Source organism: Lissotriton vulgaris, chromosome 4_1 (genome assembly GCF_964263255.1).
Source record: "Lissotriton vulgaris chromosome 4_1, aLisVul1.2, whole genome shotgun sequence".
In the NCBI taxonomy this organism is placed as follows: Eukaryota; Metazoa; Chordata; class Amphibia; order Caudata; family Salamandridae; genus Lissotriton; species Lissotriton vulgaris.
In genome coordinates, this window is record NC_141691.1 from 1,399,965,478 (window position 1) to 1,399,985,038 (window position 19,561).

A 19,561-nucleotide genomic window follows, 5' to 3' on the forward strand; every position below is an offset into this window, starting at 1 on the left:
GACTACGTGCTCCGGTTGGGGTAGGGTGAGGGATCTGCCGCTGACCCAATCGCGGTCCGTGAGCCACCACTGCAACAGTCTCGCTGTGCCCTCCGAGATGAGGACGTGGTCGGACAGGTTGCTCTGATGCTTGGCCGACTGCAACTTTAGGTCCCACTGCAGAGCCCTCATTCGCCAACAGGCGTGATGCACCAGAAGGATGCAGGAGGCCATCAGCCCCAGAAGCCGCAGCGTCAACCTGACCGAGCCTCGGGATAAAGGTTGAAAGATCGGAATCAGAGCCTGAATATCCCGAACCCGCTGCTCGGGAGGATAAACCCGGAACCGCGCCGAGTCCAGAACCGCTCCGATGAAGAGGAGCTTCTGAGAGGGGCACAGGTGTGACTTTGGCACGTTGATGGAGAACCCCAGCAGGTGCAGGAGGTTGGCCGTAGTCTGGAGGTGGCGGACGACTGTCTGGGGTGAGCCCGCCTTCAACAACCAGTCGTCGGGATAGGGGAAGACTGGCACCCCTAATCTGCGCAGATGAGCTGCGACCACCGCCATCACTTTCGTGAACACCCGAGGGGCGCTGGTAAGGCCGAAGGGGAGCACAGTAAACTGAAAGTGCTCGTGGCCTACCGTGTACCGCAGGTAGCGCCGGTAGGCCGGCAGGACGGGGATGTGAAAATAAGCGTCCTGCAAGTCCAACGCCATCATCCAGTCTCCAGGGTCTAGGGCAGCTAAGACATGAGCCAAAGTCAGCATCTTCAACTTCTCCTTCCGGAGGAAGCCGTTGACGTTCCGCAGGTGCAAGATAGGACGTAGGCCCCCTTTGTCCTTCTTGGGAACCAGAAAGTAGTAGGAGTAACAACCACACCCTACTTCTGGCCCAGGAACGAGCTTGATGGCTCCCTTGGCCAAGAGGGCAGTAACTTCCTCTTGCAGAAGTTGCAAGTGATCCCCCGACATGCGGTTACATGGCTGGATGGGTCGCCTCGAAGGGGAGGAAGTAGCCCCTTCGGACGATTTGCAGCACCCACCTGTCCAATGTGATGGTGCGCCAGTGGAGGAGGGGATGGCGAACCCGGCCCCCAACTGGCGTTAAATGGGCATGAAAGGCTCATAATGGGAGGGCTTTGTGGCGGATGCTGCGGGAGTGGATGTGGACTGGCCTTGCCGCTGTCCCCTGGCACCGCCACGCCGGTTACCACGTCCACCGCCGCGCTGGATGTTAGTCTGCGGCCCGTGGCTGGCAGGACGTGAGGGGGCGCCCCTTCCTTGGCCACGAAAGGAGTGAAAGGCAGAAGTTTGCTGGTGCTGGCCCGACAGGCCCAAGAACTTAGCCGTAGCCCTGTAGTCCTTGAAACGTTCAAGCGCACAGTCTGCCTTGTCGCCAAAGAGGCAACAGCCATCAAACGGCATGTCCATGAGGGAATTCTGGACATCAGCTGAAAAGTTGGCGGACCTCAGCTAGGCGTGGCGGCGAACCACCACCATTGTGGAAATCGCCCTGCCCAGCAAGTCTGTGGTATCCAGCCCACATCGAATAGAGTACTGTGCTGCACCTCGCCCTTCCGTAAGGGCTTGAGCGAGTTTGACCCGGGCCTCCTCCCGGCAACCAGGCAGCACGTCCGCGACCATGTCCCCCAGAGAGTGGGTAAAAGGGCCCAAAAGGCAAGCGGTGTTGACCGACCGCAACCCCAAACTGAGTGAGGAGAACAGCTTCTTACCGAACTGCTCATACCTTTTGGATTCCCGATCAAGTGGAACAGTCGGGAATGTGGTCTGGGAGTTAGAGGCCTGGATAATGAGACTCTCGGGTTGGGGTGGGTGGACACGAAGCTAGGGTCGCCTGGGGCCGGGCGGTGGCGCCTGGCCACGTTCCGATCTACATAGGGACCTGTAGTGGGCCTGAACCAAGTGCCCAACAGAACGTCAGTAAGGGCCTCTTTAAACGGCAGTAGAGGCTCCGAAGAGCTTGCCTGCGGTTTAAGGACTTCGGTGAGGAGGTTAGTCCTCACGGCTGCGACGGGTAATTCAAGAGCCAAGGCCTAGGCCGCCCTCGTCAGCACCACGCTGTAAGCAGCCCCCTCCTTCTAGGAGGGGAGACAAAGCCAGTGTCGGGCGAAGTGTCCAAACCACTGGCCTCCCCTAGATCCACTACCCAGCCCTGATACGACTGGCACTCCTGTGCCAGAGGCTCCTCAGACCCCTCCCAATCCCCCTCGCCTCCCATCTCCTGATAGTCAGGTTCAAAGGATGGGGCCGGATCATAGAAGAATTGCTCTTCTCGCGGCATCGTGCGACGCCGGATCCAGACCGAGGGAGGGACCGGGGGATGACTTCGTCCGGGGACAGCGTCGGGAGCGACACCCTGGGGGTCGGCATCGGCGGAGGGGTCGTAAGGTCGACCAGCGGCGACCCGGATCCAGATCCGGTGGGGCCCTGCGGCGTCGGGACCGAAGTCGTCTGCGGGGCCGGGGCCGAAGCACCAGACGGCACCGGGGCCGAAGCACCCGGCCCGCTTGGGCTCCCAGTCGGGGCCGCGGGGCCCGAAGGCACAACAGCGGGACCAGACGGAGGAGAGAGCGACCTCCTGGCGATGAGGAAGGCATCGATCTCCTCCAGCGTCGCGTTCAGCCCAGGGACAGGCGGTATGGAGTTGCCAGCAGCGCGTGTGGCTCCGCGTGGGCAGATTTGCCCGAACCCCCGGCCGCATCGCGCGAGCGTCGGGGGGAGTCAGAAGAGCTATGTCGTCTCTTCGACTTCTTGTGCCTCTTACCTGAGGACTTGGAGCCCGACGAATGGTATTGACTCGCCGAGCTGCGATGACTGTGGCCCCGCGACCGGTCCTTCGACCTCCTCCTCGACCTGGACCGTGAGCGGCGCTGGGCCGACTGCCGGAGCTCGAGGCGCTTACGGGACCGCTCCCGCCTAGCCTTCGATGTCAAGGCCAGGCAGTCGGGGAACGACTTGTCATCATGGTGGCCCCAAGGCAATAGGCACCGGCGATGGGGGTCGGTAACCGACGTCAGTCGGTTGCAATCGGCACAGGGCTTGAACCCTGACATCCCTACCGGCACCAATAGTCTTACTACTCGAAACAGGATCAAAAAGATCGAAAAAGTTAGTCAAAAAGTGACTAAGGAGTACAGCTTTTTCCAGATCTGCGCTTGCTGGCGTGGAAAAAAGAACTGACGTCAGCGCGCGAGGGCGGCGTCTAAGTACTCCGACGATGTCATCCCGACACCAACGATGCAGACAACGGACGTGGAGCTGCAGACGCCTACCGATGCGCAGGGGTACTGGTACGCAAAACTTTCCGGATCCAGTCTGACGCCTGGGGATATTCTAAGGTAAGGAATCTAACACTAACCTGTTTCTTTTAGATACAGTATATACAGCTGCTTCTTGCTATACTGCAAGCAAATTGCTTAATAAAACCTTTGGAAAGCAAACCCCCCCCACCCTCCCCCCATCCAGCGACGTTCAACTGTTGTATTGGTTTTTAAAGCCTACATTCAAAACAGTGCCCTCGTTTTGGAGGGACACCCATAACAGTGCACAGTAAAAAAACACAAATCTGCCCTTTTGTATGTTCGCGGATAAGTCCTGGTCAGCCATTATGCCTCATGCAACAAATTGTTTTAAATCATGACAAAGAGGTGGCTTTGTATGTACAGTTATTTATTGCTTAATCTCTGCTGGGAAAGCTAATAATAAAGCATTCTGCATACAATTCTCGTATCATTTTCTTCAATAGCATCTCTGATTGTCCTGAAATAAAGCTTGTAAAATCCCTATTCATACGGATGGTCACGTTGTCCCCGTGTTTTTTGCAGCCCGTCTGACTAGGTTTAGTGATACTGGCATAGCGTTATAATAATTATAATAACAGAAGGCGTTTAAGAAAACTAAGGCCTATATGTACGGACACATTTTTCTCTAGAAAGAATGGGAAAACCCCTTTGATACAACAGGCTCTTGATCACTTCAGCAGGAGTTGGAATGAGCCTCTCTCTCTTGGGGAAAGGTAGGAAATCAGTGTTACAGAATTTAGTTGTGTTCATTTTTTAAATTCCCCATGTCTTCTGAAACTCCCGTTGCCTATCTCGATTGGAGAAATTGAATTAATGCAAATGTCCAGCATTAGATCTGCTTTCACCTGAGTGCAACAACCTGAGGGAATTGGGCCATAAATATTTTGCTGCACAGCCGTGTATGTTCTGTTCCTTTAGGAGGATCATAATCTTTGATATTCACGCAGCATTCTGTAACAGAATAGAGTTACAAGCATTTTAAACCTATATTGATGGTCAAAAGTGTACCCTGCTTACAGTGCTCTGGCTAACAAATCCTAAAACAATAATAAATGTACAAATTCAAACAAAAACATCTACAAAGTTTTATGTAACTTAGAAAAATGACAAGTTCATGAAGCATCACGAGTTTTTAACCAGCTTAGAAATGTGACTGCAGTGTGAACAGAAAAGCTGCTAGCTCAAGCCATTCACTTGACTGTTGTACATACTCTGATAAATATTAGTGCATTTTTTCAACTGTTTGTGTCAATGTTAGCATTGTGAACGTCAGACGGTGTTGCATAAACTTAAATTGCTTTTTAACCTTTGGACTGTCCATAACGGAATGTCTGTGTTTTTCTACTAGGTCCTCCCCAGTGAAGCAACCTCAGCTCTGTTCTCCTGTCAGTTCCACGGCGACCCTTGTCCTACCGCTGAATTCTTCGTACTACAGCTCAATAATGTACTGTGTTAGCGTTCTGTCATTTTGAGTGTAATAAATGTGCATTCCGTTATCCAAACCCACGTTTCCAGGTCTGGTTTGGGGATGGAAGGTAAACAGTAAATATCTTGGAGTGGAAGGGCTACCTACGCACAGTACTTTCATGAAGGCTGTGGGTGGATCCTCTTGGACACCTCCATCGAGGAGGACATGAGTACACAGGGGATATTCACAGGCTTGCCCCACATCACCTCAGGGTAATGGTGGCTCCAACCTACAGCACCCACTGGTCTCCAAATGTATTAAGACACCAACATGCCGCAGAGGCATCCGAGTTGAATATTTACACAATGACTCAACGAGAGGCTAGAAAGGCCAAGCTAACAGGAGGAATTAACAGCGTGTTGCATGAGGCATCATTTTTGTGAAATGCAGGAGGTCCCCACGTGGTCTTCCTACGTACTGCACATGAGCACCTCCCTCGGTGGAAAATAATGTACTCGCTTCTCAGGTCCATGGCGAACAGCTACTGTATCACTGGCTTCCTACTCATGACAGAAGTGTGCTACCTGGAACAAAGCACACATCATTGCTTCAAAAACAAAAAATCCAGCCTTCACCACATTTTAAAGCCTTTATTTCGTATCAGTTTAAATTTTTATTGTAACATTATTCAATTAATTTCTAGACAACTAAAACATTGTGCAAAAAAGCTTCTAGTGCTTTGGACCTTTGTGCCATTTTATCATATAAACACAAACATTTAGAATAGCGAATGCAGACCGGTATAAATGGGCGGAACGTTATGATTTGTGCAAGAAGCCTCCACCCAACACCGTTTGTGCTCCCGCAACATTGTAAAATATTCAAGGTGCGTACATAATATGAGTGCTTCCTTTGAACATGGCTTTTCACAGCATTGGATACCTTTTGTTAATTCTTAGGAAAACGTCTGCCATTTTTTGGGCGGTTATATGTTTACATTGCACGTTACAAGTAAATATTCGTTTTCTTACATATATATATATATATATATATATATATATATATATATATATATATATATATATATATATAATTATTACTACCCAGAAGTTTCTTTATCCTATATCACAATATGTCTGTAAAACAAACTCCCAGGAAACATCAAATTCACATCAAATCACAGCACAAAAATGAAAAAAAAAAACATGTAATAGATTAGGCTCAGTATGCGAATAATGTAATTTTACGGTTAGCGCGTCTTCAGTAAAAGGTTCAAGAGATGATTGACCATGGGGGCAGGATGAAAAACATGGGGCCTTTCACATCACGGAGGCAGACATTTCCATAGTGACAGATCTTTTCCTGGGCTCACCCGTTATTGCGCAGCACAATGTGTTTGCTATTATTTAAAGGACCCAGAAAAGGAAACCGTCGAAGACATGTTACCTAGTAAAAACAAAACCAGTCCCCGTTATGATTTAAAAAAGGATGAATTATTAACATTTTAACTTGAACTTTGCCTTGTGCTCCATGAATTGTAGGTGTTTGTACAAAATCAAGCAATGTTAGCCTTATCAAGTAGTCCTTGGTCAATTGCTCTCCCACCAAACACAGTAATGTGAATAAATATTGCTGCTGTGCTGTTTGTGCTTTACTCTTTGGTCCTTCAAGTGCCTTCCACTCCATTCTCGCCATTGGCTCAGGTTGGTATGGTAAAGTAAAGCTAGCATGCACGTTACATAGTTGTAAAGTTTGTTCAAATACAGATGACAGAAACACAAATATATTTGTGTTACTAATTGTTGTTTAGTCCCATCCATGGTGGGCAGGAGTGCTGGCTGCTTGTTAGTAGATATCAGGTAAGTTGCAGTAGTTTCGGTCCCAGTAGTTGCCTGAGAAAAGCCAGTCTTGTGCACCATTGTACGGATTGGGCCCTTGTCGGAACCACCTATCAAAAAACACAGTAGATATTAATACTGATTGACATTTGCAGCTACCTCAAATACATATTTCTAGTGGGAAACAACCTAGAGAATGTAGGAAAATATCAAGGCATCCAGGCGGGGCTGATTTGTCCTTTTACGTAGTAGATATATGCCACATCATTTGAAAGGTAATTATTTACAGAAGTTATTTTATAGTTTACTTCACAAGGGAGTTTAAATACAAAAAACAGACCACTATTAAAAACTAAACATAAGCAAAATTGCAAAACCAACAGTCATGCACACTACAAAACAAATCAACTTGAGAACAGCTGTTTACCAGAGAGCACAAGGCATATTTTGGAGCACCTGGCAGCGTCACAAATGCTTGTCAATGGATAAAGCCTCCATCCAGCTTCCAGTGCCTGAACTAGGACAGTAATGTATTCTCCTAAGGCTGTCGAGCCCTCTGTGCATTTATAAACAAGCTGAATAAAAACCAGGATACTGGTTATGAAGCGATTGGTGCCTGCAGGATATACTAGGTTTTCCTACGTTACTTTTACTAAAAATGATAAGCCGTCTTAAAATAGGTCAGCACTTCCATTGGTTTGCCACATTCGCTTTGATGTGCCTTTCTTCCAGGGTAGAATGAACAGTATCAATGACTCGGTAACCCTTGTAGATTTGTGTAGGTTTTTTTTATTTTTCCTTCTAGCATGCACCACTTTAACAAGTTACTGACCTTCTGTAATGCTTTTTCTGGTAGAGACTCCATCTAACCGCAGATTCCTCACTTTAGAATATTCCCCAAGTGCCAGAGACTGGATCCAGAAAATCTTGAATAGTACCCCTGCGCACCAGTAGGTGGTGTAGATCAGCTCTGCATTGGCATCACCCATTTTTTTAAAAATATGTTTATTAGTTTTCCACCACAAACAAACAACACGGTGACCAAGTACATCAATACATTTATCTCCTACAGTGCATAAATAAAAGAATCCAGAGTCCATGCAGCAACAGCGATAACAGCTCTGTTCAGGATATATAAGGACTAAACAGGCAAGAACCAAGCAGTCCCACTAGTCGCAGTCAGTCCCAGAAATTCAACTGTATTGCCGACATTCCTGTATCACATGGCTACATAGTACTAAACTGCATTGGCATCACCCATGTTGGAAGTTACGTTGTGGTGCCCATATAAGAGTCACCCCAGCGTGCGACATCAGTCTCTTCATGACTTTCCACTTCAAAAACGCAAAGCCACATAAAAATCATCAATGTTTGTCCAGTGTGCAGTGTCTAATGGAATCTTTAGAGTAAAGATTACGCAGAAATGGGAGGAGGGGAGAGTCGGTGAGGAATCTTCAGTTTAGATAAAGTCTCTACCGGAAAGTTAGGTAACTTGTTCTTCTGATAGAGACTTCCAAACACAGATTACTCCCTTAGAATAGATATCTAAGCAATTCCTCCCCTGATGTGGTTCTGAAACTAGTCCTGGTGAAATGTTCTTCTCGACAGACCTGACTAACCAAGCATAAGTGCCTTGTGAACATATGGAGGGATGTCCACATGGCTGCTTGGCAGATGTCCAAGACAGGTACCATACATCCTAACTCAGTAGGAGTGGCCTTAGCCCTGGTAGAATGTGGCCTCAAGCCTTCAAGAGGCTGCTTTACATTAACATTAACAAATTGTGATGTAGAGTACAAGCCATCAAGAGATGTCTGTTTTTGCACCGCTATGTCCTTTTTATTGGTCCAGTGAACCCAATGAAGAGCTTATTGTCCACCCGATGATCTTTGGTGCGAACGATATAGAAAGAGAGCTCCCTTTGGGCCTAAGTGATGGAGTTTCTCCTCCTCCTTAGAAGGGCGAGGTGGAGTAAAATGTTGTCAGTGTGATATTCTATGAAAGTTAGTGACCACCTTTGGCAGAAAAGAGGCACGTGTCCAAAGACTGATCTAATGGCCACCCAAAAGGCAGTCTTGAAAGTGAGAAGTCTGAGTGGGCAACTATGCAGGGGCTCGAATTGTGAGCCCATGAGGAATGTACGGACCACATTCAAGTCTCAGGGGGGCATGATGAAAGGGGTAGGTGGGAAAAAGTGCTGCAAGTCTTTCAGAAAACGAATCATAACAGATGATCTAAGTAGTAAAGGCTGATCAGGCCACTGCAAAAAAAAAAACAGATATGGCCAAATGGGTAACCTTTAACGTAGTCCAGGGCACGGCCCTGCCTGGCTAAAGACAACACAAACATTAAAAGCATCGACAAAGGGGGCAGAAACCCGGTCAACCTGGAGAGAAGAGCACCAAGCCACAAATCTGTCCAAACAGGTGCATACAATCCTTGTCGAGGTACACCTGGCAGCCAATACGACGTCCCAGATCTAAGAAGCTAGTTCGAAGAACTTTAACAGCTGCTGCTCATTTACCACACATGAAGGTGGAGTTTGCGTAGGTTGCCGTGTAGGACCCGGCCAGGCAGCTGCAAAAGAATGTTCCCCTGGAGAGGCAGACTGATTGGAGGACAGATGCTCATGCTTAGGAGTTCGGGATACCAGATTCCCCTTACCAAGTTGGGAGCCACTAGGATGGCTTGGGCCCGGTCGGTCCTGATCTTCTTGAAAACTCAGTGCAGGAGTGGTATTGGCGGAAAGGCATACAGGAATCCCAAGTTCCAGCCTAAACAGAACGTGTCTCCGAGCAAGAACTGCTGTGGAAACTCCAAAGTGAAGAAGTGCTGAAATTGAGTGTTCTTGTGAATAGATAAAGCCAAGATTCACTCCATTCTTGGAAGAAACCGTGTGCCACCTCCAGATGTAGATGCCATTCGTGATCAGCAAGGCATGAGCTCATCTGCCGTGGCATTAAGAGACCCTGCCAGGAGCTGCATAACCATCTATGTACATCTAGAGGCCAATAGCTCCTGCCACAGGGTCCACGACCCCACCCCTCCCTGTTTGTTGAAATACTACATGGTGGTGGTGGTGTTGTCTGTGAACAATTGGAACCAACCTTTCTTTGATGTTTGGGAGGAAGGCTTTCAGTGCTAAGTGAATTGCACTCCACTCCAGAAGATTGATGTGGAGTTGGCACTCTGCCCGAGACCAGAGTCCTCTGGCCTCCACCTATCCTAGGCGCAGCTCCAACCCAGAAGTGATGCATCAGTCATCACTGTCAGTTCCGGGTGGGGAAGGGAGAGGGGCCTTGCGCTTGGCCAATCAGGGCCTGTGAGCAACCACTGCAAATCTTTTGCAGTCTCAGTAGATCTCTGGACCAGGTCCGAGAGATTCCCCTGATGCTGCACCCAATGGGTCTTGAGTTCCCACTGCAGAGCCTGCATGTGCCATAGGGTGTGCTTCACCAGCAGGCTGGAGGAGGCCATCAGGCCCAGCAGCCTTGGAGACAGTCTCACCAAAATCAAGGACAGAGGTTGAAACATAGGGACCATAGCCCGAATGTCCTGGACTCTCTGCTCCAGATGGAAGGCATGGAGCTCCAATGAAAAGGAGCATCTGGGACAGATTCAGGTGTGACTTTCGCATACTGATACTGAACCCTAATGAATGCAAGATCTTCAAAGAGGTCTAGACGTGGGTGATGACTGCCACAGATACTACATGTACTTGTTTGCATGCCTGGACAAGCTCAGAGACTAGTACACATGAACTGGGCAATGTGCCTGACCACTCTTGCGGTTCGAGTGAACATTAACAGTCTAGGGCCTCAAACCTTCATCCATCAGGACAGCCCCTTACCGCAATGCCTTCTGAAGAGAGTTTAGAGTTCCTGTTGTTACAGCAACCTTTCCTTTTTCTAAGGGTCAGGGTTCATGATGAACCAACCATTCTAGAGAGCTCCCTCGTGCAGTTGCTACGACTTCTGAATTGCGGTTTATGTAAGCCTATGTACTTACTTCTCTGGGGGGTTTAATTTTGTCATCATATATGGTTTGTGTATTGGTACCCTCTCTCCCCCGGAATGGGTATATTTTATGATTATCTGTCAAGCTACTATAGTATGCGCTCGCATATTACACGTACAGATCTTGCTCGTTACTTGAAACTGATAACTTGATTCTGTATAAAGTGCTCTGCCTCTTATTGGGGCTGCCAAGGCTGTATAAAAGTGCATAAAATAGAACCAAATGTATATTCTAGTAGGTTTCAGCTCAATGAGTGGATACTTTCTGGACCGCGTTCGGTCTGAATATTCTGAACGCTAACTTGAGTGTAAAGTGGACACCCTATGATGTCTGACTTTCTTTTCGCATTTCACAGATATTGAGGATCTACCATAATATGGTAGGTAGATTCTCAGATACAATTTGCTGAAATGTTATGTTATAGATGATTTATAGCGCGCACTAATACTCTGGAGTGTCCTGGCGCGTTGGGAGGAAAAGTGCAAGTCTTGTTATTATGGTAAAGAACAAATCATGGTTTTCCCTGTGTTCTACATGATGATCCAAGGATGAGCATGAATTTTGCCAGTTTTTTGTTTTACCACATGTAGGACTAGGATTAACTGTGCCAAAAGCAACAAGCTAGAACGAAAATTGTGTTCTATAGGCATTTACTGTTCATCTCACCTAGCCAAGCAAGTGTAAGATTTTTTTTTATTAAGCAACGCTATATTTTCAATCTTGGATCATGTCTAAAATCACAAGTTTGGAGGGTGAGAAGGGCCTTGAGGGTTCAAGGCGCAGTGTCTTTTTACCTGCTTGAGTTAACTTTGTTCGAGAGTAGGTAGCCTTACAATAGTGAAAAAAGGCTGTAATTCACTATTAGGACATGCCACACACATCAGGGCTTGTCCTACCTTATGCTTACAATGCACCCTGCCCTTTGGCCTACCATAGGGGTGACTAATATGAAGTTAAGGGAAGGTTTAGGGACTGTCAAGTAGGTGTACTTGCGCAGCTAGCATGACAGTACCAGACTGCACGCAGGTTCTGCAATGGCAGACCCTAGAAATATTTTACTAGGCTGCTTCTTTGGGTGGCACAACCAGTGCTGCAAGCCCACCAGCAGCATTTGTATTTACAAGCCCTGGCACTCCTGGTGCACCTTACTGGGGTCTGACAGTAAACCAAATAAACCAATCATGGAAATCAATTACATAGCAATTTTATACAGGGAGAGCATATGCATTTTAGCAGTGGTAAAGTGCCCAGAGTCATTAAACCAACAAAAACAGGTCAGAGAGAATATTGGGGGAAAGCAAAAAGTTCAGGGATGACCGTGCCAAGAGGGCCAAGTCCAACACTCAGAAATTCCGGGAATCATTTCTTTTAAATATGTCATGTAAAGCCAACTAATCTTTAACTCTTTGTGAGCACTTCTCTTCTCAGATGTTTCTTGTACTGATTCCTGTATGATCTGGACACCTAACTGAATTTATCGCCTTCTTGGGATTCTAGAGATCTATATCTTAGACGCATCTGAATAGGGGGTTACCTGTTAAGCTGTAATCTAATATGCTAGCACTTCTGTTGGTGACTCTGGTGAAGTTTCACAGATTTGCCTGATTGAACTCTTCAAACTAAAAGCTTGCTAGGTACTTCTACAATGGTTGTTGAGGACGGTTTTGTGATTTTTACTGTTGGGTTGATGTATGTGTATGTGTATGTGTTGATTTGGTCCAAACTAGATGTAGATAATTGGAAACATCAGCTAGAATGTTCCCCTCCTGAACTCGATACCAACCCCATTCCCGCTGACGCAGAATTTTCTACATGGATAAGAGACACTCTGGACAAAACACTTCCCAAAAAAATCTCCAGCAACCCACGGGGTAAAGCCTCCTCCCCCTGGTTCACTAGTGAAATGCGGCTTCTAAAAAAAGCATGTAAGAGATCAGAAAGAGACTGGAGGAAAAACTTCGATGACGCAAAAAAAAGTGAATATAAAAAAACCCTCCTCAAATATAAAAAAGCACTTAAAACTGCTCAAATTAACTACTTTGAGGAGAAAATAAGATCTTCTACCAACTCATCGCGGGAGACATTTCAAATAGCCAAGAAACTTCTTAAAGTGCCGGAGCCCCCGCCCCCTGATTGATCGAACCCTCAGCTACTCGCTGCAATGAACTTGCAGAATTTTTTAATCAAAAAATCAACATCATCAACTCCCTTCCTCCGCCTACTCCGGACACATACCTCACCTCCCCCGCTGCCGATCCACCCACCCACGTGCAGCAACAGCTGACCAGCTGTCAGATTTCACTCCCCTGACAACAGACACCATCCTTCCGATACTGAACTCTATCAAGAGTGGTTGCCCCACTGACCCGGCACCACTCAACATCCTAAAATTAGTCGCACCCACCATTCTTCCCCATTTGATCAAACTAATTAACAGCTCACTCGCCTGCGGCATCATCCCCCCGAGCTGGAAAACAGCAATGGTGAAGGCACTGATTAAAAAACCGCATCTGGACCCACTAGAACTGGGCAACTACAGGCCGATTTCCCTGCTCCCAGGCATTAGCAAAATAGCGGAGAAGTACGTCAACCACAGCCTATCCTACCACCTTGAAACCAAAGGTCTGCTGGAACCTTCCCAAACAGGATTTAGGCCAGGCCAGAGCACAGAAACTGCAATTTTGGCGGTGGTCGAGGAGGCAAGGAAAATCATGGACACAGGAGGATCAGTGGCAGTGATCCTCCTGGACCTAAGCGCTGCCTTCGACACCGTCAACCACTCTACACTGGTCCACAGGCTCAGGGACCTTGGTATTGCAGGAACGGCTCTGACCTGGCTCAAATCCTTCCTAGAGAATAGATCTTTCCAGGTGGCAGATGGCAACTTCACGTCCAAGCCTACGGCCATCAGCTGTGGGGTCCCTCAGGGCTCCTCCCTGAGCCCGACCCTTTTTAATGTCTACATGTCCCCCCTTGAGAAAGTCGTCGCCCCATTTGGGATCAAGCTTCTAACCTACGCCGACGACACTCAACTTGTGGTATCCCTAAGCCAGCAAGATCACTCCCTTCCCAACCTACAAACCTGTCTTACCGAAATAACTAAGTGGATGAATCTTTCCCACCTCAAATTGAACAACGACAAAACAGAGATAATGATTCTAGGCAATAAATCTCTCTACAACCCCACTTCCTTATGGCCACCCACCATGGCCCCCCCCCCCCCCGCCCCGAATTAAGAGCCTGGGCATATGGCTAGACGAAGGCCTTAATTTCTCGGCCCAAGCAAGGAAAACGGCGGGAACATGCCACGGCCTCCTACGGTCAGCAAGAAAAATCTTACCCCTACTCCCTGCACATTCCCGCAAACTCCTAGTTCATGGCCTTGTGCTGTCCCGCCTGGACTACGGTAATGCCCTGTACCTGGGGGCCCCCAAAAAAGTACTGTCCAAACTTCAGACAGTACAAAACGCCGCAGCCCGCATTCTCACAGGAACCAACCGCTGCTACTCAGCCAAACCAGCCCTAATTGCTTTACACTGGCTCCCCGTCCAGGAAAGAATAAAGTTCAAGGCTCTTTGCACCACCTACAAAATTCTGCACGGTAAGGCCCCCCCAATACTACAAAACCCCATACCACCACAAGAACGCTTCGCTCCTCCAACTGCAACCTAGCCTCCATACCTAGAATTAAGAAAGCTCGCTCGGGCGGTCGATTGTTCTCATACAATTCATCCAAACTCTGGAACACCCTACCCCCAGACATCAGAGCCCAACCCAACCTGCTCTCATTCCGTAGAGCACTCAAAACATGGCTATTCCCGTGATACCCTACCGCAGAAGGTTCTTGTCACTTAGCGCTGGGACGCTCACGGGCAGCCATGCGCTCTACAAATCAGTCAAATAAATAAAAAATAAATAAAAACAAGGGATGCATTTCTGCTCTTAATGAGCGTTGCCTGACTAGAAGGCTGGTTTCTTGCAATTACAGAGACGGTGATGTCGAGAGCGGTAGTTATGTAGGTCGCTATCCCACTCACTGGGAAGGCTGCTTTTACTTGTTTCTGACCTGGAGTATGGATCACTTCGAAATCATGGATGAGTTGTGGAGTTAAACACAATGTCTCCTGCCAGCAAAAGATATCATGAATTTGAATTGAGTTATACACTGTTTCGCTTTTCATCAGTCTTTGTAGGCCAAAGTAGGTGGTTTATAGAATTTATTCTAGGACTGGAGAGTGTACTCGGAGAGGAGAGGCTAGGAATGGTGAGATGAGTGGCTTGCATGCACCAAATGCCAAGCCTTGGTTCTCTTGAACAGAATTCAGAATCTCTCAGGGCCTTGTTACGGATAACATTTAAATTTGAGAAGTTACCGTGTGGGCATACTTGCTTTGTATTTTTATGTTGCCATGGTCTGTTGTTGAGTTTGTAGAGGTCAACACATGCTGCTACATTTCTAGCCAACTGAGGCGTGACTTTACATTTGCCATTGAAATATACCTAAAAAAAAAGTGATTGATGAAATGCTTAAATTAATCCCAGCTACTGAAACCCAGTCAATCATTATTTTGCACACAATACCACCTCAATTTGGACCCAGCTATAAGCAAATCAGTCTTGACCCGGGCTTCAATAGGAACATTCCAGCCCGAACGGTTAGGCCAGGTCCTCCCCAAACCAGAACACAAGTAACCCAAGACTGGTGCTCATAAGTCAGGTGTAGCTTGGTTTTGTGACACACTGTGCACGGGACCCACATCTGGATATACCTGCCCCACTTTTTAGGGGGCTGTGTCACAAATATACAAAAATGTGATGGGTGGAATGCTTGAATTACTCTAGGCCACTGGTATTTACTCGGGCTGCATCCCAGTACATCATTATTTCCGACTATATATGACCTCACTATGGACCCAGCCACATACAAATCGGTCTTGACCCTGCTCCACTAAAATTCAATATACCATGGAAAGAAACCACATGCTACTGTAAAATGTCATGAAATACTGTTGCTGTAGCTCCTTAACTATTTTAGATACAAGTGTGCTAAAAACTGCGCAATAACAGGTTTTAAATTAGCACTTCCAGTGCTCGATTTATGGGATATTACCTAGGGTTTTCGTCTCCTCTTTGCTGGTGGCTTTCTTTCCTCTGTTGTTGGAAGGTCTCTTGGCCCCTCCACTCCTGACTCAAATGGCACCTGCCTGTCAACTGGACCCTCCAAGTGCCTTCTTATAGGATATTTAAGACTGATATCGCTGTGGCTGACTAACCTCCATGATGTGGGCTGAAACATAGGGGTCACGTTGGTAGCTCACTTAACAGAAAATAATGAACTTTCTTCAGGCAGGGAGGAGAGGACCGACATTCTCACCTCTTTATCTTGTCAACAGGAAGATTAACTTTGCATTCAGACACTAGTGAGTTCTGCTGCTTATGTCTAACTCTCCATTAGTCCTTTTCTCTTGGGGGTCAGCTCCTGAATTGCATTTTCTGAAGGGTCACGGGGCAAGCTGCCGCCTATTTCTTTTGTCATTATTGATTTTTAGGCACATAACATTATAAATGTTACTTACTGGCCTGGAACATTCTCCAGTCTGACTTAAATTCTAGGTCTGTTCTTCTGGGAGAACTTATCATTCTTCTCGATCTGTGCTAGGCTGGGCCTCGGCCTCCAGTTTTCACTGTATCTGTGCGTATGGCAATCACAGGTGATTTGCAACATATTTTGGTTGTGGAACAAAGGTTGTAGGACATCTCAACGCAGGAGGTTAAAGGGGTGCTATAGTTAGGAGAAAATGTCAGTTAAAAGATACCAAAGTAACTATAACTCGGCCCCCATGCAGTGTTGTCATCAATGATCTCATTTCATATGCTACAGTGATATCAATGATGTCATCGAACTTGTCACAAGTGATGTAATAAGGAAAGCAATTAGCAGTACATGGCGGAGTGTGAGTTATAGTTACGTGAGATAACTATATCTGGTGAGTTTCAGTAGTTTTGTTAATTCAAAACTATTTAAGTAACATTTTGACCAAACTATTACATCCCATTAACCATTTCAGTGAATTTCTAAGGTTTTTTTTAATACAAAGTAAGATATTATTACCATACTAGAACGTCATTTTAACCTTTGTGTTTTTTCTGTGAATTTCAATGCTTTTTTAACTTTAATGTAACATATGCATCGCCGTGGCAGTGTGGTGTTTGACACAAGGACTGGCCTATGGCAAGGCCCTGCACTTAACGGCCCTGTGGGCACCATGCCTTCTGCCAGTATATGGCTTTCGGTCTGATTAAAATAAGTAGTGAAGAAGGGAGGGATGGCTCAGAGGAAAGCAACTGTTTTATTGGGGTATCTGTATGGGGCAGGTGGCAAAAGGGCTGAGCTTGAGCACGGCTTCAGCAAAGGTAGAGACAGATTTGTAACCAGTGTCAGATAGAACTATGGGAACAATATTGTCTGGCATCTATGCCGCCATTGAAGTGGCAAGGATTGGCATGGAACGTGCGCCGGTCATAGATAGCTCAAGTCGAAGCTCAATGTGAACTGTACCTACAAGTCCATGGTACTTGAATGGGAAGCACATTTGCTCCTAGCATCGCATGTTTGTACATGAGCCATTTTGAAGACCGATCTATATGGGCACCAAATCCATACACCAGCAACAACTGTAAATGGTACCGATACAGCGACGACATCCTGTTAATCTGGAAGGGCGATGATCAAAGTTTGAAACAGTTCACAAATTGGATCAATGGGTTAAACCCACACATCTCCTTCTTAGATATCAATGTAGCCACCAGAGACGGCACATTGAACAGTTCTCTGTATACCAAACCCACTGATAGGAACAGTCTGTTGAGATTCGACAGCACACACCCACGGGCCCTCAGAGAACCTTCCAGTGGCACAATTCTTACGTATCCGGAGAAATTGTTCAGAAATCCAGGATTACTAAAGAGAAACGAAAACAAAAAGACTATCCCGTGAAGATCATCGAAAAGGCCAAAAAGAGAGCACGTAATACACCCAGAGAGGCCCTCCTCGAGACACATGAGAGGACACAAACAGATCAAATGTTCTCCAGTATTAGGGGTGTCTTTCAAAGATTCACATGCTTGAATAATTCCCCGTCGTCGAAGTGGGAGTCCCACGGTACATAAAATAGTAGTAATATACATATATAAATATATATAAAACAACATAAATATACATATAATATATATAAATAGATAGACAAATAAGAAATTTAAAAGTACCATAGAACAACATAGGCCCATAGAGGCCTAAAGGGAGAATTCACTTTAGTAACATATCCAGGTCATTATATTGGTCCACATTCCAGCCAATCAGGCTGCAGCACCCTCTAGAACCTTCTCCTCAGAAGCTCAAGCCCTCAGATTTTCTACTGCAAGTCGTGTGAAGGGAGTCTCCTTGAGCTCTGCTCAGTTTTTCTACTTCTATTGCTTCTTCAACTCTTAAGATGTCTTCAACTAAAAAATCTTTATTCAGGCCAGGTTCTTCTTGTGGAAAGCTTCGCCTTTTTCATGAAGATCCTCACAGTAAGTGCATTTACTGATTTTACCCGGATCATGAGGTAAGGAACTGCAAGTTTTGCAGGACTTTCTCTTCGAAGACTTTTAAAGATAGACAGGCCCGTCTCCTTCTGTGGCTACAGAAGTTGAAGACTTCAGACAATTCAGCTTCGGATATAGAGAGCGTGTCTTCTTTCCATTCTAAGGCCTCTCTTAAGTGTGGGTCAGAGACAGAGATGCCTTCTCCTTTCCTGAAGAGGAAGAAGCTCGTCGACGCCTCTAAAACTGTCTCCCCACGGGATCTGCCAGCCTCTACGCCTACGGGACCTTGGTCTCTGGCGTTGCAGTCCCAATCTGTGCCCTTTTCATCAAAGACGGGCCGGCTTGTCGACGGGCTCGTCAACGCGTCCGTCGACGACTACGAGATCCGTCGACGCTGTGCCAACCATGACGACGACATGTTCAATGTCAACGAAGACGACGACAACGTCTACCTAGTCGACGACGCTTCAAGAGGTGAGACCAATCTCATCCATTGTTAAAATCTCATCGACGGCCATCAAACCAGCCTCGTCGATGGCTCTGGTTAAAGCATTTGTCGACTAAGCCTTCGCCGACGCGTTCCTCGTTGACGCGTCCATCCTCGATGACAGTCCCATCTTCGTCGACGACAACATCCTCGCCGACTGTGAACAGTCCGTCGACAGCAACATCCTCGTCGACGGTGCAGTCTACGCCGACGATACCACCTTCGTCGACGACTGCCTCGTCGATGGCGAAACCAATGACGACGGCATCCTCTTCGCCGTCGACGGCACGAAAATCTACGTCAACGAAAGCTAAGGGACCGTCGACGGCTCCAAAACCTTCGTCAGTGGGCCCCGCTTTGATAATACCATCTACAATTGTTTCCACTGCCACCTCGTCGACTGGCTCGTCGACGACACACCATTCACTGCTACTGCAACTACTTTCACAGTGGTAACAGCTTCAGTGGTCAAACGCCCGGTTCCACTAGCCTTGAGTCCTATTACTAGTGGTGCTAGTCTTCCAGCACAGTTATTTGAGTCCGCAGAAGAGAATTCCAATGATGGTTCTTATGTGGATGACGTTTTTCGTCCTGCGTCCAGTCCTTCTGAACTCAATATAAAGTGCCAAGAATATGATGAGGAGGAGGACGGAAGTGCTCTCTTTCCAGTTCATGACGATCAGTTTGATGCACCTCATAAGGAACCAATGACTCAAATACCGTTATCTTTGGTGTCCAACATGCAACATATGCTGGACGATTAGAATCGCAGATTCCCTCCATCTGCCCCCAATTCACCTGCTCCTCAACCTTCGGCGCCAGCGCCAGTTTCTGTTGCAACCCGGAGGCCATCGCTTAGTCCACAACGGGATACAGATAATGATGAGGATGTGCACCAGGACACAGATCAGGATGATGACGTCCT

The 19,561-nt window shown here is 47.0% G+C and overlaps 2 protein-coding genes across 2 annotated transcripts in view; one reads left to right on the forward strand and one right to left on the reverse strand.

Moving 5' to 3' along the window:
* Nucleotides 1–4,758, forward strand: part of CABYR (calcium binding tyrosine phosphorylation regulated) — a 298,157-nt gene extending 293,399 nt beyond the window's left edge. The window contains exon 5 of the mRNA XM_086965648.1: nucleotides 4,651–4,758. Coding sequence (XP_086821774.1) covers nucleotides 4,651–4,664 — 14 coding nt within the window. The 3' untranslated portion in view covers nucleotides 4,665–4,758. The remainder of the gene's footprint in view (nucleotides 1–4,650) is intronic.
* Nucleotides 4,759–5,345: 587 nt separating this feature from the next.
* OSBPL1A (oxysterol binding protein like 1A) overlaps nucleotides 5,346–19,561 on the reverse strand; it is a 2,145,795-nt gene continuing 2,131,579 nt past the window's right edge. The window contains exon 29 of the mRNA XM_086965647.1: nucleotides 5,346–6,658. Coding sequence (XP_086821773.1) covers nucleotides 6,556–6,658 — 103 coding nt within the window. The 3' untranslated portion in view covers nucleotides 5,346–6,555. The remainder of the gene's footprint in view (nucleotides 6,659–19,561) is intronic.